At 38.9% G+C, this 21,514-nt stretch overlaps 1 protein-coding gene across 1 annotated transcript in view; it reads right to left on the bottom strand.

Annotated features, from left to right (window-relative positions):
- The window catches only part of TBL1X (transducin beta like 1X-linked), a 55,035-nt gene extending 52,657 nt beyond the window's left edge, over positions 1-2,378 (bottom strand). The window contains exon 1 of the mRNA XM_019474262.1: positions 2,282-2,378. Coding sequence (XP_019329807.1) covers positions 2,282-2,339 — 58 coding nt within the window. The 5' untranslated portion in view covers positions 2,340-2,378. The remainder of the gene's footprint in view (positions 1-2,281) is intronic.
- Between the last annotated feature and the right edge of the window lie 19,136 nt (positions 2,379-21,514).

Raw genomic sequence — 21,514 nt, 5'->3', positions numbered from 1 at the left:
GTAGGGGTTTGAACTTAAACTGTATTTAAACACTAGCCCTGTAAATTTGGCATGCATTATTTCTGAAGCTACTGATTAAACATCTTTCATCTGCTGTCGCATCTTATGGCATTTATACTAGCAGGTGGAAAGGCAAGATGCTGTGTAACAATTTCTGTCTTATTACCCTACTTTATCTGAAAATACGGATATAAAAATTTCTTTGGAAAAAACAATGACAGTATGAAAGAAGATTCAAACTAAATGTAAGAAGCTTTTTAAATAGATTAGTGGATTCATCATTGGCTATAGCTCTTATTTGCTAAATGAAATTACTAGCAAACTGTCAGGTATATCCACTAAATCAATACCTAGCATCTAGATTTCAATATGCTCAGTTTGAAGCATATTTGAATTTTTCTTCAAATATTTAACCTCAACCTCTACTCTCTTATATGGGTAAAATACAACAGAACAGTGGAAATATAATGTTTTTGTGAATGCCTTTAGTATGTGTGGATTAAGTAAGAAAAACATTTGGCCCTTTTACATAAGAAAAGAAGAGCAGTACAACTTGCAGTTAACATGGAAATTTGTATGTGAAGTTCTCCCTGAAATGGCAAAAGTGATTGCTTGCTTGTGGGAGATGGGTTACCTAGAAGAACTTTTTCCTGACATTTGGCTGATACCACCATTCTTGATTGACTTTGTAAAGCCTCCTTCTGAATCATTACAAAACACTAACCCACCTACTGATCTGTCAAGAGGAATAAAAAAGGCTGGTTTTCTTTTTTCACATCAGGAAAAATTACTGTATTAATACACTGTTATGTAGAATCTCCTACAATACAAACATAACAATGTAAAACAATTTCGGCATTCTTAGGCTTTGGCTGTGTCCATCTGCGCACCACTCTAATGTTCAAAAGCCCTTTCCAGTGTGGTACCCAATGGCTTATTTTTAAAAATAAACTTTGTCTGGATTAAATTTTAGTTAGACAATTCTTATCTTTCTTTCATTTGATTGCATGCCAGAACTAGGCTTTTTTTTAATAAGCTCTGTTATTAGAGAGACGAGTACAATGTGAGAAAACAGCTACTAACACAGGCCACAACTGGACTCTCAAAGAACTGTTTTAAAAGACCAAATCCTGAAAAAGTATTATAAATCATCTTCTCAATTTCAGTGGAGATTCCTTGCACAGGGATTTGGGTTCCTGGGATTGAAATAGTCTTGGAAGTAGAAGAAATAAATCAAAATAACGTAGCTAATAAATACTAGTTATAATGACCAACAGAAGCAGGCTAACCCAGTATCTTCTACCTGCTGGGATTTTGGTCCCCTGTCCAAGACATCTCCCAAGTCTGGAGGGCTAATTCTAAGACTGGCTTCAAGTCTTCTGACAGGAAGACATGTATTTTTCACAGAATTTTTTTTTTTGTTTCAGCATATGAAACAGCAAACATTTTTACTCAATTGTACTTTTACCAACCCAGAACATAGGGCCAGTACCAAGTAAACTGGGATCCTGGCTATAAATCCTTTGTCAATGTTTCTCACCTCCCCTATCATCTCTGCACTAACAGAACATTTTCCATTACTGAAGAGAACTTCTACTTCTTGCAGTCCAAGAGTGGAATCAAGACTATGAAAACAAAATAGACCCTAAATTTAAGTTTCAATTTTTTTTTTTTTTTTTTGAAGGAAAGATGAAGCTTTCCTTCTAAAAGGAAAAGCCCTGTAAAGACATTATTTCCGATATGAAAACAGATAGAGGTGGAAGTGATACTAAGACAGAGACACACTGACACTTGCACAGCTCAGTTTACATACATAATTACCCTAATGAAATTCTAAAACATCAGACACTTGCACCCGAATTTCCATTTACAGCCAATATAAAACCAATTTAGACAATCCCTCTTTACTTAATAAATATCTGACAGAACTATTTCAAGTAGCTAAGAAAAAAGATACAAAATCCATGTGCTTTGTGCCTGTGCTGCCAAAAATTACTTTGGCTGAGACGATATAACTCTACAAAAACATTTGTTAACATAATGTTATTTATTTCCTTGTTTTGCCTAACTGCCATGTTTACTTTGTACCTGCGTATGTTTGCACTTTTATTATGTTCAAGACCATGATTTCAAAGAAACATGGGTATGTGCAAGAAATACTTAGTCCGAGTTTATCAGTCTGAAACACTCAGTGCAACATTCCTAAAGCAACACCAGGCAAAAAGCCAATTCTCCCATTTAATCTATGACCTGAAGTTGTGAGGAAAGACAGGAAATTTACCCGATTCCTGGAGATAGCGATACACCAAGAAATTCACTTCGTCACTGGTTATGCTCATCTTAGCCCAACCTCAATATGATGAGGTTTACGAGAAGTGTGATCCACGCTCTGTTCAAAGGGAAAGAAAAGAACAGGTTTTGTTTTATCTTGTTTTATTATGAAATTTGTTATCAAAATAGAGGTGGGAATTGTTAAGGTCTTTAAAGATCTCATACTTATTAGAGCTGTTACATCCCAACATGAGGCACCCATTAAATATTTTGAATCAAGTACTCAAGCTGTACTGTACCTTTTATTATAATTAAAGAGCTGTATTTTTATATGTAATTTATATATCTATATATATAACACATATATAAGAGAGTCAGAGGGAGCATTTTACATCTTGGAAGCCTTTGCAAATGTCAACACTTACTTCTGTGGCTTTACTACAGGTTCTTCAGACACTCCTTTTTACTGTGTGAGCATTTTCTTTTCAGAACTGCTGGCAATTACAGTCACGTATAACACATCAAATCATAACCTTTTTGCAGCCCCAAATTTGTAATCTAGTTTTCTGTCCAGTAGTTCATCCACTGAAAAGACAGATTCTTTCCGTACAAAACCATGTTACGCAGAGAACTTAAATAAAGTTCCCATAAAATAGAAACAAATCTAAATTTAAGATAAGATTACAAATTTTATTACTGGGGGCGGGAGGGAAGAGAGAGAGAGGAAAAAAGAGAGAGAACGCCATATACCTTGTGCCAACAAGGAATACAAATATCCTGGCATTATATGAAGTTATAATGTTAGAATGTCTCTGCTGATTAAATATGAGCAAGAAATAAACTTCAATTATTTACTTAAGTAATCATAACCTTTAGGATGACAGTTTTACATTACTATTTCGGGCATATACTCTGATAATAAAAACATTGTTTTTTAGATGATAAATCTGTTTTGAACATTTTCCATTAAATCTTGATGATTCATTTCTGTTTGGGAATCTGACTTAAGTAGTTTGGTTTGAAAAGCCACAAGTACTTCTCAGACATAAACTTTGCAGCTTTGTCAGCCACACCGTACCTATAACTAATCATATAAAGATTTGGACGCAGAAGCACGCTACGCTCTCGTCGCGTATTACGAATGAAAGACCGTAGGCGTGTGCCATTTGTTTCAATTTCCCGTATGTCTCTTCTTGGCAAGCGGAAAGGTCTTTGTTCATCGAAAACCTTTTCAGTAATTCCTGTTGCCTAAAGTAGCACCTGCTACTGCAGGCAATGTTGATCGACTATGAGTTTCCCCTGCTGATGATTTAAACCAGCAGGTCACTCATGACTGTAACAGATGTCTCTGCATATTTATGTAAATGGAGGTCTTTCGAACCCTGGTAAGCCTTTTATTCTCCTGGGCTGCTATATTTCATCAATGGCTCGGATGCTGGTTTTCCATAAGAAACCATAGCTTGCTAATTTGGGAGACATCTTCCTCAAGTATTCCAGTCTTTATTATTACCGTTTGCTCTTCACAGAGAACAAGAAGAAACAAAATACTGAAATCCATGCAGTCTCGGTGGGGAAAATTTAATCCACTTTGGAAAGGATGATCACTTTCTGCTAAGGTTCTGGATGAAGACAACATCGGCTGTATCCAACATCCAGTTCTGTCACACATGCCACGTATCGCCCTGGGAAGTCGTTTGGTCTCTTTTCTCCTCAATCCCTCATCTGTACAATGGGCTCAAATTTCGCTGCCACAGGATCAGGAGACTGGAAGCACTGGTAGCTCTATGGGCTTTAGTTACCAAGGTTGGCGACTGCAGGCATTGAAAGCACCACTTTCAGTATAGCTTTATCATACTTCTTCCAGGTAAACAGACTTGGTTCTGAATAATTAATAAATCCCTGTGCCCCTTTTTGCATAATCATCACCATACAATGACGAACAAGACAGGCACTCACGGCAACAGTTAAGGCCATTTTCATCCCTGTCTGAGTACTTAAAATACATCCATATCGCTGCTATAGCCATGATAACAATAAATCAAGAAACTCTGATAGCTGTGGATTTAAAAAAACACCCAACATAACACTTCTAAAAGCGTTTTAAAAATAGCAGTTTCAGTATTTGGTGGTAGGAAAGTTGGTAAAGATGAAACCTCTTACAAAAATTCAGTTTCAGCAATGACGTACTTTGTGGTAAAATGAACTTTATTAAAAAAAAAGATCAAGAAATTACAAATGCCGTTTCTGGATGCATCCTGCTAATTTAAGACATTAACATGGTATTTCCCACATAGAGAGGGTTGCTTTGGGAAAGGGAAGCAAAGGGAAAGGAGGAGTGTTGTTTTTTGTTTTTCTAAAAGTGACTTTTCTTAAATTAATTAAAACTGGAGAAAATCAGCCTGACTGCAAAGTAAATAGTCTGACAGCCCCAGAAAAACCTCCACAGCAGCTACCTTTGTATCAGAATCACAAGCACACAGAGTAGCTGGATTTACAATGTATTTTCCCTGAAGTCAGTCAACAGGAATTACTTTGACATATGTGTCGGATCATATCTTTATACACATTGTTACCATGCCATAAATAACCAGATGATCCCCACTCATACATTTAAGGTTTCTTCCCTCCCACAGATGCCAGTGCAGCAACCAGATACACAACTGTAAAGCTTTTACCCATCCAAAATGATACACAGATCTTGGCTTTGACCCAGAGAAATCTATTCATTAGAAATTTGGCTGAGCTATGAAAGACCATACTCAATTTCATTAACACTCTTTTTGATTTCCTTCTCCACAAATAAACACCTCAAATAAAAAGAGGCTACAGAAGACATGGCGGGGAGGAGAGGAACGTACTTATCTTCTGTGTATCTCCAAGTCTGATTCATAAGGAACAAACAACTAGCTTCCCCCTCAATACATTTTTTTTCAATGTAGAAATGCAAACTTCTGTAGAAAATCGCAGAAACCTTTAGTTATCATTGTGATAGATTTATTTCTGCTAATTGATGGTCTCCTTTTGTTATCGGAGATCGGTATTACCTAGATTAATAGTTTTTTTAAAGAAATAAATTATAGCTTATAAACAATACTGATGTGCCTTTGGAGACATTTCACATTTAAACCAGCAATAACATCTTAATTCTTCACAATGTCAAGAGGATTTACAAAAAGCATTCAAGCATGTGTTTGAACTTTCTCTACTTGCGACACTTTCTCCTGCACCCAATTACACATAACAGAAAGTTCTATTTACTTCAACCTTGCCTTAAAAATCTGGGTTGTGATCCTGCAGATATTTGAGAATGTCCAAACATGTGAGCTGAGCCCACTAAGACTTCCCGAAGTATAATGGATCCCAAACATTCAAACCCCACCGCTAGATGGGTTGTCAAGATCATGCAAAATTAAATTTAACACTTATTTTAAATCAACAACTCTCAGTTCTGCCGGGATAGGTTTGCGGAAATGCTTCCCATACAGAGGTAAAAAGCTGGGTTATTAGCTCAGATATGCTACCGTTGTGCTTCTAGGGTTCCTTGGCTTTTGCTGAACTAAGTCGTTCAGCTGGAGCTGAGCTGGCTCCAGTGAAGCTACCGCTGCAGCAGTGCTCTGGGCAACCAGGGCAGCTTATTTCCCGGAGTACACCACCGGGCCTGATTTGGCTCTGTGCACTGACATACCACTGTTTTCAAATTAAACCTTCCTGGAGCACTGGGAATCTTGCTAATGGGCCATGCAAGTAGCTCTGGAGAAGGCAGCCTCGCATATAGCTATGGTTCAGCACAGCTCTCGCCAGGTTGACCAAGAATAGTTTATTTACAACCCATTCCCTTACTCAAAGATTGCTCTTCCTTCGTCCGGCCTATTTTAGCACTGTTGCCGTAACTAAGGGAGATCTGGCTGAAGAATCAAGGGAAAATAACTTTTTCAACTTTGAAATAGCATCTAAAGACACAACTCCTCTGCCTCTCTTCCAAATCATGCTCACAGGGTCCTCCAGGGCCGCGTCCCGCCCTCCAGGCTAACCCCGGGGCAGGGGATGTCCGAGGCTATTTCAGGAAAGGAGTTTACATTTGCTACTTGAAGCAGCATTGCCATCCACAGGGACTGGGAGTTACCAGTCAATCTTCCCCTCAGGAAGGCGGAAACAGGTCAGACATGTAGGGAAAACACCTAAACTAAAACCTAAACCTGAAACCTAAATAGGAAGCCGGGCACTTCCCATTTTTGCATCCAGCCCTGCTGACAGAAATTCATCAGACGGCTAGTCTGGCCCTCGTCTTACCCCCTGAAGAAATCTGCAAGCTCCAGTCTGCTTTAACTGAGGGCTGAGCAGTCGTCAGCTTCTTGGAAGGATTTTTTGAGGGTCATTATTGTTAAATAAAACCCTCTCCTTAAAAAAAAAAAACAAACCCAAACCCACAAATTTTCATTTATCTCCTGGTTGCACTGTTTACCTACTTATTTGACAAGGCTAGGCCAAAATGTCTTTTCCCAACCAAAGTTTTAATGACAACAACATTGTCATTAAAATGACGGGAGGCAAAGAGAAATTGTGTATTTGCTTTGGGGAAAAAAAAGGCAAAAATGAGAGGTTTCATACAAATGAACACATTCCAGAAAGTTCAAGTATTTAATGTTGTCAAATTGATGCCCTGCCGCATGGGAACTGGAGTTCATGTACTTGTGCTCCCATTTTCTCATCCAAGATGGCTCCATGCATCAAGCTGCGTCTCTCAGGACCCACTACAGTCTTCCCATCTCAGAGAAGAGAATGTGAACACGAGAACTAAAATAGACTCTAGAAAGGCACCGTGACAGCATATCCAAATCAATGTGTTACTGTTTTGCATATGTTCTGTAGTTTAATGAAAAACAACATTTCCCAAAGCCAGAAGCCACTTCTCACAAAACGAGCCACTTAGTCAATCTCAGTATTTTCTGTTGAAAGATACTTTCATCAGAAACTTTCAATGAGCCCTACGCTTCTGTATTTCTAGGCTGTGTCTTACCATAGAGCCAGAGCAGAGTCAGCAAGCCAGCAGCTCTTCCCCAAAGGCTAACGAGCTCTGCTTGGCCCACACCATCGCATTCTTCAGTCTTGGCTTTTATCGCAGCTGCCTCTTCTCGAGGAGGAACTCCAGTATGCTTCTTTCCCAAAATGCCAAAACCGAACTTCTGGAGAGGAAAAGAGCACACTCGGCCTCCTCTCCCCTCGCAGCCTCTCCTGCCATTTCATGAGGCTAAAGAGTAAAACATATCTTCTTTACAAGCATCCTGACAAGGGAATGAGACCATTTCATTCCTGCTGATCGCAAGGTACAGAGCATGCAGGATGGTTCTCTCCAAACTCCACTTAATGCCAGTCACCAAAATAACAGCTAGCCCTGTTCAAAATGCAGCTGGTGCATGCATGACTTTCAGACTCCTCCTTTGCAAGGCTTGAACTTGACACCTTGCTTTAAAAAACTTAAACCTAAAATATGAACAGTTGCCCCTTCTGGATATCATGTACTTAAGAAGCTAAATCAAGATGTGCTCACAGTAAGACCTGCACCATATCTCCCTGGCCTTTCTTAATGAGGAGGCAAATAGTTAACTATCCTCATGCTGTAAATAATCACCATAGGTCATCCAAACTATTTAATGACACAAATGAGGCAATTCAAACCTCTCAGAGCTATTGTTCTAGGCTCTTTACAGATGCTCATAGATGTCTTTGCATCACTTATACTGTTAATATTTTGAGGTTTTCTTCACAAGCACAGTAACAAATTTGTTGTTTTGTGGGAATGAAAGCTGAGATTCTGCAGAACAGGATAATCTCCTTCGAGAATAGTTATTGCGCGGTACAGTATGCGCTGTCTCACTTAGAGCTCTGTCACCGTTATTGCGCGGTACAGTATGCGCTGTCTCAGAGCTCTGTCACCAACATTCATAGCAGCTTAATAAGGACAGGGACCTCAAAGAGAAGAGGCAATAGGCTTGTCAGAAAACCTGCATTACCAAATGTTAAGGCTGGCTCTTCTTTTGGTTTTGTTTTTGGTTTTAAGTCTATTTATTTACACTGACCTTCTGCTGATTTGAAAAAGGCCACGCTAAACCAGAACAAACCCAGGGAGCCCCAGCTCATCCCCATTCTCACTGCTGCCTATAAGATCACACTCTGATGAAAAGAAGTAACAACTGCGTCTGTGTCTGAGAGCTTCAGGAAAAATGGCACGGATATAAAAAAGGTCTAGCTTGGATCCTGACATGTTAGGGTATCTCATACAATTAATCACTGAACTCAACCATATCAGCGTTCAAAATCTGGTGCCAATTTAAGAAAGAGGAGGTAGAAGGAGTGACAACTATAGGCATGTGGCAGTGACCAATGAACCTGCAATTCTGTCTTGAAGAGGTCACTCTTGATGAATCAAATGCTGTGGGCAAATCTGACAAAAATGGGCTTTTCATTTAAATAAAATAAAAACTTTGTTCACCAAGAAGGTCATATGCCACACCTACGAAGATGTGCTTTTGAACAGATGAATTCCTCTTTTTTAAAAGCATAACTGTGCCTACTGTATTTATCTTTTAAAAAATCTGCAATAAACTATCAAAATGGTTGTCCTATCCTGGAAAAGATGTTAAGAAAATAATACATCATCCAGTAAAATATCAAAACTATTTTTAAAAAAACACCAAGAGCTCTAATACAAAAATACTAATAAAAATAGCTTGGCCAGTTAAACACTTTGGTGGACTTTCACTGCAGAAAGTTTTATTTCAGCATGAATATTACTTTTCTTTAAATTATAAATTACCTTTCAAACTGAAAAGCCATTTGGAACCAAATGGAACCAAACCCACATCTATTTATTTAAAAAAAAGGGCAACAAGAGATATTCCAGCAATTGCTAAGTGCTATTCAAACATTTTTCAATTAATCCAACAATTTCCAGCGCAAAATAACTAATTGTCAACAGAAGACAAGCCTTTCATCACTAAATTCCCAGCAAACTCTACTTTCTCTATCAAAAGATGCAGAACTGTGCATCAGCTCTTTCACACTTATAATCTCTTAGTTTGATGAGGTTATTTTTCAGTTCTCAGCTGGTTTACTTAATTACATCAGCCTCCAGCATTTCAGTTCTGAGAGTTCAAGTGGATCTTTTCCAACTCCCTTTGCTGCAGAGCGAAATGGATTTTCCTGTATTGATCTTTCCTTTTTGGCACTTTGCTAAGGGGAAAAAAAGCAAACAAAATCAACCACTCTTCTTAATTAGTGCAATTGTGTTATACCTCTTTTATAGCTTAGTTCTAAGAAGTGGTAACTTCAATTAATTTTTTTCTTTTTTTTTAATAAACAAAAATAATGTTTACAATAGTATATTGTATAGAAAGCTCCAGGAAGCCAAAAATAAGATTGATGGGAAAGTAAAGGTTGACGGTAGTTCTAGAGCTTGCAGATGAAATGAAATGAATTGTTTTAAAATAAAAAAGGAAGGGATTACAGAGGCTTGAGAAATCAAAACACATGATTGGATTTAGTTTGAGAATCAAGATACCTCATCACTTGGAACAACTGAAGTCAATTTGGAATGCTGCCACTGAACAGAACCAGAATTTTCTTCCTTACATGACCACAAAATGGCAATTAGGACAAACTGGGGGACAATAGCATGTGTCCACTCATTTCAAACCAATTAGGCCAAAATACATGATGATCTGATTGTGCAGTTACTTGTCTGTGTGCGCATGCATTTCCATGTATGTAATGCAACAAGAAATGCATTTTAAATCTTACAAGTAGTGCTACATGCTCAAAAAAGTTAAGGAAGATTGCAACTTTAAAAAGATGGCACAATTGCTCTATCGACATTTGCTTTTCTTGAATTTTGAAAAAAGGAACAGTGTATTAATACTACCTAAAATTTAACTATTCACTTAATTTACCTGGATTTTTACTAAAACTTTAACAAATCCGAAAGGAGCAAACATTAGCATTTACGTTTTTCACCCATGCTTCACATTCACAGAGTACTGAGGTGAAAGGAATATGATGGGATGAGTTCCTATCAGAACTGGTTGTACCTGTTTCATTTTCTTTCTGTGACCGCAGATGTGAGTAAAATAACACAGCTGAACTTTTAGAATGACACATAGCCCCCAAATATTTAGAATAAAGCACAGTTTCTTTTTCAGCTGTTGACAATTTCTCTGACGCCTGACAATAAAGATCCACTAAAACATCAATGTGAAGTGTTTGAGTTCCAAGCTGGCCTGTAAGAATGGACATAGACAGACACCCAGCTGTGATGAGACAGGCCAAGGTCCAGTAGATAGAACATTTGCCTTTGAGGTGACACCATGGAGCTTCCAGAAACCTCCAATAAGGCCCCGAGCCACCCACTGCATGGGCAGCGGGGGTTAACAGGCATGATGCCCGTTTTAAATGAGGCAACGCCATAGCAAGGAACACAAGAGCGATGGGCCTGGAAGGACAAGTGAGAGACAGCCTGAAGGCCTTGCCCAAAAGATGGAGTATCTGAATACGGCTTTTTCAATTATTTCTGATTTTTATCCTGCAACTTTGCTGTTTAGAATGGTGTAACTCCGGTACCAGGGGCCAAAATCCTCATTTTTCCCAACACATCTGAGCGCTTTAACTAGGCTGCAGAATCGGGTTGTGTCTTGCCTGCGTGCCTTATTTTTGAAGACCGAGATAAGGATAAAACATCCATGTGTGGCTCTTCCCATGTTCCTTACATAAACTCCCTGCTACACTACCCTGAGGGTGAACCCTCATTTAAAAAACCACACTGCTCTCACCTTACTGGTTGTAAGGGTGTTAGTGCCATCTACAGCGGCAGGTATCTCCACTACCCAACGCGTTACGGACAGGCATGGCAGGCCTGTCACATAAACACCGCAAGACCAAGGAGGCGACGTGCAGTAAGCGTAAAGGGGTTTGAGATCTTGTCACACCCGTAACCACGTACTTTGTTCCTTTGTCCCAGAGCTGTGGGGCGCAGGAAATGGTCTCCAGGCAAGGGGCAGCAACACAAAGACAGCAGCGACGCCGTGCAGCAGGGCCTGTTTGTCCACATACCTGTAGGTTTGTGTGTTACTCCTTCTCTCCCACAAGGACCAGATATTCAGTAAAAACTGTGTTTCAATTCCATGTACATTGGAAATTCATGCTATTTTACTATCTTTTAGGACAGCTTGACACAGGTGCAGTTAGAGAAAGACTAAATGTGAAAGCCATTCTGGTCCTGTCTCATGACACCGCCTATAACTTGCGTGACAAAACCAACCCTTGGACTTAGCGAAGCTCTGCATATAAGATGACACAGAACAACAGGAGTCTGCGCTGGGCTAAAAAACCTTCATTTTTTTAGCCGTGCAGGCTGGCCCTGCGCGGCTGCACGGCCCTAGAAGTAGTGGACAGGAGAAGCACCAGTATTGCTCATCACATGTGTGACAAGGACAGGCACATCCCTGACCCCTCAGCAGTTGGGGCCGCATGGCTGCCCAGTGAGAGAGAGCCACGCTAAGGATCTGCGAAGGTCAAGAGACCAGCCGGGAGCTGCAGCAGCCCGGCTAGTTCATGTCTGGATGGCCTCAGGCAAAGGGAATGTGAAGCAAAGGGAATGTGCAGCGACGTCATTAAGAGGGTGGGTTTTTATTAGCTTCTGCTAATAAGCTTAGCAGATGTTACTGGGAACAGTTTGATGTTATTTTTCCATCATTTATAACTTTATTTTTAATTTTTCCCTCAGAGCAAGCAAAGGCAGTAGATCTTACCACATATTTCAACCTTAACTTGTTTTCCCTGTAGTGTTGTTAAAAGTGTAGCTGAGGATCTTCTTTATTTTTATTATTATTATTACTGTACAAAGGGAAAAAATATTTTTCCCATTCGCCTATAATTCCAAAACAGCTGAAAGGATTATACTCTAAGTTAAAGAGGAAAAAATACTTTTCAGACTCACAACACAGAAAATTTCACCCCAAAACCCAAGTATTTTGTAAATTTTAGAATATGTGAACAAAGAATTATAATGGAAACTATTGCAAACTTTTATTATGGCAGATCCTATTATAAACTATTTATAAAGTTATTAACTATGGCTATAAATACTTAATGTTTTCTCTTGAATAATCCTAAGAGAATGTCAATGTTAAATGCTGTAAGGACAAAGATTATGTAGGATAGTGCAACGGAACAACAGAAAAATAAATACACAAATTCAGGATATTTCACTGCTGTGTATTTCTACCTCCAACATTTAGCTCTTAGCGGAAATCTGTTGGCATTTTTTGTTTTTTTTTTTTAACACAAACTTCACTAGGTTTACTCCTGGTTTATATTGGTTTGAGCTCTGGAGAAGGGTCACTAAATGCCTCCATTTTTATGGACAGTATAGTACTACTTTCCTTGTTGGAAGGTGAGAGGGGGAAGGAAGAAGGATGGAGAGACATAATTTGCTTTCAAAGGATGCCTGCAGGAACTTCTAAGCAACCACCGAAGTAAAAGCTTATTTCTAAGTTACTTTTCTGCATTCACATTGCTAAATATTTCATAGAGAAACTTCCCATAAAAATCAAAACAAAGAATTAAGACTGAGAAATCTCCATCTTATGAAAACCACCTCAAGCACCAACTTCAGATACTGTTTTTTCTTTCTTTTAACTTCTTTTCTGTATGCTCTATATCCAGACTGCAAATAGCAAAGAAAAATTCACGCACAGCACATCCAGTAGTATAATCCAAGTTGTACAACACTATTACACGTATTATCTGCCTTTTCATCCATCCTCCTTCCTTTGCATGCTGTAATTGGCCATTGGGGTGAGGCAGTCTCTCTGCCATTTAGGTTTTCCTGGCTTTCTGTCTTACTGGTAAGACCAGTGGAATAGTTTGTGCTTCTCCTCTTTAGCTAGAGGGCATTTGCCCATTTTTACAAACACATCACTGGCCATGTATGGAGATACCAAATGTACAAAGGTTTTTTCCCCTCCCAATCTTCTATCAATTTTTGGCAAATTTCAATATGGTATTTTGCCGTTTCCTCCAGTCTAGGGATAGCAGGAGACTTAAGCAGCAGCACTTTGTAAGGTTTGTGTATTCAGATAGTATTTTAAGAGTGACTTGCCAGTCCTCACTAAGTATGTTTTTTTCCATTTGTAGATGGGTGAAGAATGTACAATACATAAAGATAAAGCATCACATTTCTGGTGGCAGTGTCGTGAAGTCCTACACAGCCCTAATATAAATAGCAAAGTCTATAGATTAAAAGGCAACGCTTTTTAACCTACTTTTTTAAAAAGCTAAACAGCCTAGAAACTAAGATGAACTCAAAAATCCTTGGGGAGTCAGAGACAGACATGACATAATCTTAAGTTTTTCATTAAAAAATTTCAGCTGAATACTTTTCAGGAAGGATTTTAATATATTATGACACAGTTATTAGTTAGCTCAGATTAAATAAAAAAGCACTCCCCTGCTTTAAAAAATCAAGATATAGAGAACTGAAGCCTTAAATCAATACATACAGGGTTTCAGAAGCTTTTAAAGGTTTTAATCCCTAGACAAGAACTCTTTCGTCCGAGAATAAAAAGTTTTTGGCCTTTCCTCCAAGAAGGACTCTAGGGAAGCTAGAGGTGATCAGAAGGGTTGAAGTAGATGTTAATCATATGTTTGCTATTACGAAAATATTATAAAAGGCACCGAACATCTGTAGGATTTTGGGTGCTTAAAGGCTTGAGGGTCACAGGCTGGAAGGGACCTCGGGAGGTCTCCAGCCCAACCCCATGCCCAAAGCAGGGCCAGCTCTGAGATCAGACCAGGCTGCTCAGGGCTTGGACCAGTCAGGGCTTGAAACCCTCCACGGACAGAGATGGCACAGCCTCCCAGGCCGACCTGCTCCACTGCCTCACTCTCCATGGGAACACATAGGAAAAAGTTTCTCTGTATACCCAGCCTGAACCCGTTGCAACTTGTACCTCTTGCCTCTCACCCTCCCACCCTGCACCGCTGGGAGGAGCCCAGCTCTGCCTCCTCAATGATCCCTTCTAGGTGCTGGGGGGCTGTTAGGTACCCCTGAAGCCATCCCTTCTCCAGGCTGTCCCATCTTCCCCAGCCCCTCCTCACAGGGCAAGTGCTCTAGCCCCACCGCCTTGGGGTCCTCCCAAGCTCCCTCCAGTTTGTCCACATCTTTCCTGTGCCAGGTCCCAAAACTGGACGCAGTATCTAGATGTGGTCTGACGAGTGCCATATAGAGGGGGACGATCCCTTCCCTTGATCGACTGCCTGTGCCCCCACTCATACAGCCCAGATTATTTGTTTCTTCTTGTTCACACACAGAGAAATTACACTAGTGTTATAAAGATGCAAACCATCCATACGGCTTTAAAATGAACATCAGTATCGGCCTTAATTGAAAGGAAGTCATTTTTCCAAATTGGAACAGTCTCATGCATTGTCCTCTTTACTAATTTTATTTGGAAAAAGAATTTTTATTTGGAAAAGACATGCAGGAAGGTAGATGGGGTAACACTCCATACTGTCATGCCTACTGGATCTTCTAAGGATATTGTAACCAAGCGAGTATTTTAGTCATCCAGCTCCTGGAACATAATTCTCAAAGCCTAGTTAGCTATGAAATTCCCTCTACAATGAATGGGGAAAGTTATGTGCCTGTTTCAAAGATTTATGTGTTTTCCTGTAGCCGTGGATTAGACACTTGTCTGAGACTGGGATTCATTGCTTCAAATTTCCCCTCCAAATCTAGGCTCCAATTTGTATCTTTGGCTGTAGAGAACTGACTCAGTATTTTTATTAAAAAAAAAAAAAAAAAGGAGAAAGGTGGCAGTGGAAGTGGTAGAAGAGATTTAAGAGACTGAAGATTAAAGTATTCACTTAAGAATTCACAGGTTCAAACTTGCGTTTTCCAGCTCCCAGGAAAGCACACCTCACAGCTGGTTACAGGTTGCTGAAATGAAAACTCTGTGGAGCAAAGAATGTGAGACTCACAAGCCAGAAGGACGGGAGAAAGAAACAGAGATCTGTAACCCCTCTTAATGATCCCTTGCTTATTGCAGGTATCTTGCAGCTGAATCATGAACCATATACGTTTTAATTTTTTCAGCATCAATGAAAAATATGCATAGGAAGTATGAGCATTCGTGTACTGTTTACTCAAAGATGAATTTTCATTAATTTTTTCACTCTTCACGACTATTTTTTACATATGTTTTACATTTCCTTATTAAGGGAAGATAATTTTGGTCTCTTATTTCTACAGAAACTCAACAGTCTTTGTAGTATTATGCAAGGAGCAGACATCAACACCTATATTTAAGTATGACATACTATAAGCTTATATTATCACTTATAATTTGACTCCATTTTAATTATTTGGACTGTAAAGCTCCACAGTGAGTGTTTGCCTCAGGCAAAATTTTTTCTGGAAGGCATAAGCAAAATAGTTCAGTCATTTCAGAGTGAAGGTGGGGAAAACCCAGTTTTGACGATATTTATACAGCTGTTTCAGTGAGATTCTCTAGTGCTTCCACACTTCGGAGCAGGGACTTGACATCTGGCAGAGAGGTTGCTCTCATGGCAAAGTGCCTTTTCCGTCACAGTGAAAATCCACACAAATTTGACTAAAATAAAATCTCCTGAAAATACTACTTGTATACGCTCTGCACAGGTTTGTTAGAGGCCTGTAATTGAATTATCAAAATATTCTCCGTGCATTAGCTTTGCTTCCTACTCAGGCAACAGGAGCTCAGAGTCTTTTTACACAAGGGAAAGCAGACACATGCTGATGCAGAAGAAAGGGTGAGGGATGGGGCAGGGACTGGGAAAGGCAAAGGGCATCATGGCTACAGGCTGATGGACCACTGGGTTGGTAGCCTCAGGTGTCCCATCTCTTTCCAGATAGCAGAGAATACTCTTCTTCCCAACAAGTATTTCAGAGGAAAAATTATTATAGCCAAAATATAACACTGATTTTGACAATTCTCTGCTGTCCTTCATACTAATTTTTATCAGTAGTTTATTCCTGCACATTTAGACCATGTGATCTTTAATGCCGTGTAGCTGTTATTTATTAACGTCTTACTTTTATTATTTTTATGAGTTAAGGATTTTCCCCCCAAGCATTCAATTATGAGACTTAGCTAGTTTATGGAATTATAAAAAAAAATATTAAAAAAGTATAATTTTTTTTCAACAGAAAGTAGGTGGTTTTTTTCCTCTCCCATTTGTTTTTTCTCACTTAAGAACAGGCTTAAATAGCATAGCTGTTTGCTTATAAGGACCCGTCTTTTACTTTGGCCAAATATAATTTGAAAATTGCAGAAACTTTTAGCTCTTAATAAACTGCTAATATTTAGTCAACTCCTTTGAACATCAGAAATGCACACAAACACACACTGTTCAATGCATGCTCATTCTCAAGGATTGGAGTCAAAGACAGAAAACAACAAAACTTCTTGTCAATGCCACTTTTAAAATGCTGGGGTTTGAGGAGGAACATTTTTAAGTCTTTTCAGCTGTCATTGAGCAATATTTTGCTACTGTAAACTAGACAAAAGGCAATCAAATAAAATGCATCAGTGAAGAGCCATCACTTAAATTTTTATTCGCTACCAACTTGTACAGAGCTGATCTGGAGCTTGAGAAAAGGGATATTCTAAACCCTACTGTCTGCAAAGGAAGCAAAGATTTACTCATAAGACTTTCACAATGATGCAAAAAATTATTCCCTTCTCTCCTTTGTTAATAAATGCCTTAAAATTTAACCTGATGTTTAAGAATGCTTACAACCCCCCAGGTCGAAAAGACATTTTTTCCCCACCAAATGCAGGTGATCCTCCTTCCAATCAAATATCTTGTGAAAGAAAGCTTAAAGAGAGGAAAAGGTTTGACCAATTCTACACTTCATCAATACATCACCGTTACCTGATATGGCAATAGCTTTTTGTTCTCTTTAAGAAAAGGAAAAAAAATACTACCAAATATATTTGGTAAACAAATTTTACTTTTTAGCTGCTGATACTTTAAATCCAGACCTATGTGCAAGTCTTCCACAATTATTAAAAACTGTAAAATACTCCGTAAGAGATGTCATCAACTAAGATGCAATGGTTATCTATTTATATTAAATGAACCCTTTAAATTGGTTTTACTTTATGTGAGCTAACCAGTAAGAGGATAATAGCATGTCTCCTCTTTTTTTAACTTAAACTCTCAGCTTCCTTATTTTAAGACCTGACATGGGCACACCCATACAGCACTTAGACTGTTTTTTTGCGGGGGTAATAATTTAGGCACATCTCACTGACAAAGAAAACCAGTTATTATTAGTAATAAAATTTGCATTCCTTTTGGAAGGATTACAATATAAAAAGCAGGAAAATAAATTAAAACACAATATGGGGTGTTTTTATACAATCAATAATGATAACAATAGTCTAAGAGAAGCTTAGTTTTATGCACACGCAAATGCCAATTCTGACATAAAGAGATGGATATCCTACCTCAGGAGTTAACAGTGTCACCGTTAATGACTTTTTATTGCTCTGTATTTTCAAAGCGCTCTCAAAACATTAACTAATACATCTTGGATGCTTCTGTGTAGGCTTTGGTGTTACACAGAGCTCCTCAGGCTCTCATTAGATGTCAGCAATGGTTTAACCATTATGGCCATAAGTCACCACATCCATTCTCTTCCGAAGTGACGGACCACAGCGCATCTGTGGCAAACATAAATGTAAAGCACACGTTTTGCAAATTCACATCTCTAACCTCTCTGATCATTTCAACTGTTAGTAACAAGCACAAAATAATTTCTACTGTTTCTCAAAAAGCAAAGCTAACCACAGTCTTTCTAGTTCCACCTCAAGTTATACCATAACATAACCTGCCAATAATGTTACTATGTAAGAATGGCTCTTAAGAGACTTTGAGTAATCCTTCCGACAGAACGTATTAAAAAAAGATCAGAAACATTCACCCATGTGTCAGCTGTTCACTTGCCCCCTCAGCCCTGCTTTAACCTAGCTTTCAGCTCCTACTGATTCTGTCTGCTGTTACAGCAGCAGCAACCAGCAGAGCTGCATCCATCCTCACCAGTGAACTTCCACAAAGCACCTCTTAATTAGTGCAGGGCATGGCTGACCTGCTCTGGGAGGAGGTTCAAGTGCTGGATCATCTCCAGGCGACTGATCTCTCAACTGAGTTGCGTATTTTTGACTATAGAAATCAAGGAGAGGTGGAGGAAAGAGAAGTCAAATAAATTTCTACCAGCGTGGAGGTAAAAGTAAGTAACAAATAAATCACTGACTTAAAAATAATACTAATGGATCAAACAGCCCGGTGAACACACACACACAGTGTTGCTACTTCATCACAAAACATGGTCCAGTTCCTTATATTATTAAATTTGTAAAATATTCTGTAAGACATATAGAGTCACTAAGATGCAATGGATATCTATTAATATTAAATGAAACCCTTAAAAGTGTTTTACTTCATGTGAGCTAACCAGTGAGAGAATAATAGCATGTCTCAATACATCAACTCTCATAATCACTTTCCTAAATAAATACTCCGTTGCAGCAGCTTCATTTTTAAATTGGGGCAATTGATTTACCTAAAGTGCAATGCAAAACTTCTATTCAAATTTTTTATAAGGATCCTTTTTGCTTATAAGGACACTTTTATTTAAATTTTGTGCTCATGCGAAGTCATTTAAAACCAAGTTGCTAGAATGCCTATGAGGTGAAGCTGAAGGGGTAAACCATTTACGCGATGTCTACAATCACTGATCCATAGGACACAGAACCATATAACACAAATTACCACAGAAACATAGCACCTCATCAAGTCACCTTACAATGGGTGATTGTTAAAATTAAAGTTGCAAAGGCTACTAACTGACATGGCCTCTCCTGCCACCAGTTGCTGGAGCAGTCACCTTTTCTTCCGCAAAGGCAAACCCATTCCCCCAGCTTCCCTCTGGAACCAACCAGCTAGGCCAGAGAAGAGGCATCATGAAATTTCGCACATGGCAGTTTGAACTGTGGGGCTTAAATTCAGGGGACTGGTGGCAAATTGCATGGTGAGAGAGCTGATGGCTAGGACCGCATACATATATCTGGGGGCATAGAAGAAAAGCTTCAATGAAAGGGCAACGACGCACACACTGTGAAGAAGGAGGACGCTGCCAAGTTGCGGGAAGCAGCCTAGTGAGAGCTGTGATGGGTGAGAGTGCCAGCTGAAGTGAGGCTCCATTCCGAGAGCAAATAAATGGTTTCCTATTTAATTCCTGCTGTTTAATTTCACCCTCTAATGGCATTTAGGAAACACCATTTACTTTGATTACAGGTGAGGCTATAAAACAGAAAAGTTGCGGAACTGCTTGTGCCTCAAATCTGTATTCCAAAGATTTCACGACTCCTGAAACACCCACACCATATTCCCCCACTGAAACCACTCAATGGTGCTCAAAAAACCTGGGAAACCCCCCAACCTTAATTTCCCCCTCCCCCCAAAATCACACATGAAAAAAGACTTGTATTCAGCAAGTGGAATAAATGGGTTTCATATTAGCAGAACTGGTGCCTGTAACTATACCTCTAATGTAAAATGACATTTTTGTCATTTCAAGAAATCATCCATATTCTTTCGGTATAAGCAGGATACTCGCTCGTGCCACTTTCAGAAGTAAGGGATTACACACAGAAGAATGGAAAACCATATTGTAAGTAAATATTCCCAAGACAGGATCTGAAATATTACTAATATTAGATGTGAATATTTTAAAGACTTTGTCTTCATGCAGATATAAGAACAAACTATTTGCATGAAGAAAGAACAGAGTCTTGCACACTAAATACTCTTGCACCTCTGGAAAAATAGGAAAAAAGTTCCTCGTGGTACCCAGTATATATCCCCTATGTTCTTCTTCCACGTTTGAAAGAAGTGTATCATTCCTCTTTACACAATTATAATATAAAAAAACACACAGGAGACCAAAGAGCTGCAAGTACATCTCTAATCTCGTGTTAATTCAGAAATCAAACTCCCTCTAACGTCTAAATTCCCCACCTGTTCCTATTTCCCATACATCAGCTTAAATTTTGGCTGAATCTGGGGTAAGCTAACTGGCTGACCAACTTGGGTGGCGATGGCAGGGAACAGTTTACAGACAAAATTTGCTACTGCAGGCACTGGGGACACAATGGTGTGGACCTGTTGAATCTCCGATCTCAATTCAAGTTCAGCCGTAAGTGTGAAAGATAACACAGATGTAGTTAGTTTTTACTCAATTAATGTGGCACATCAGACTTTCTTACCTGTACACACCACTCTTCTGGTAGGTAATATAAGTAAGAGACAGAATGAGCCATTAGAGGACTCACAAACTATTTAACAGAATAGCATCCAGGTCCTTCACCCTAATACTTTCTCTTCAGATAAAATGGCAGTTTTGAAGCCACAAAATGTATGGCAATAATTAGATGCTCAGTGTTAAACCAGATCAGGGAGGCGGTTTACAATTATTCTCTTAATAGCATCTCTTAGGCTTCCTGACAGCATCTAAAATAGTGCCTGGACTGCCTGACGTGGCTGGAGAACCTCAATAGCTTTATCTAGCATATCCATTAACAATAAAAACTGGGAGACAGACTCGTCACAGGTTACAGTGTTCAGGTTAAGGACTTCAACAGAAGTCATTTAGGTATGACACTTCATTAAAATTGTGCTCAAAAGCTGCTACACAGGTGACACAGAAATGCTTGTCAGAAAACCAGTCATTAATATCTTTTTTTTCTCCTGCGTGGAAAGGCTGCAATTGGGTTTCACTGTTTATGGCTATTTCTGTTGGTTTAGAATCATTCTTTCTAGACTAGGCTTTTAAAAAAAAACAACCAAAAACACGTCCGGCCAATGTTACCTAGCTTTAAGTTGCATGTCCTGCACTCCTGTAGGTCAATTAAAAAATCTCAGTCTTGCTTTATAAACCATCTTCACACGATATCATAACATAAACCATTTGCAAGATTGTTGAATAAAGCTGACTGGCATGTGGCAGAATATAGTAACTTGTATGACAAATCTGATAGAACTTCATTTTAAAACTTAAAAAAAAAAAGCTTTTAAAAGTTTAAAAACTTTTTAAAAAATTCTTTAGATGTGGGTTAAGTTCTACTACCGCTCTCAATCTGTTTCA

This window comes from Aptenodytes forsteri, unplaced genomic scaffold (genome assembly GCF_000699145.1).
Source record: "Aptenodytes forsteri isolate BGI_AS27 unplaced genomic scaffold, ASM69914v1 Scaffold200, whole genome shotgun sequence".
Classification (NCBI taxonomy): Eukaryota; Metazoa; Chordata; class Aves; order Sphenisciformes; family Spheniscidae; genus Aptenodytes; species Aptenodytes forsteri.
This window is presented reverse-complemented; position numbering and strand designations above follow the sequence as displayed.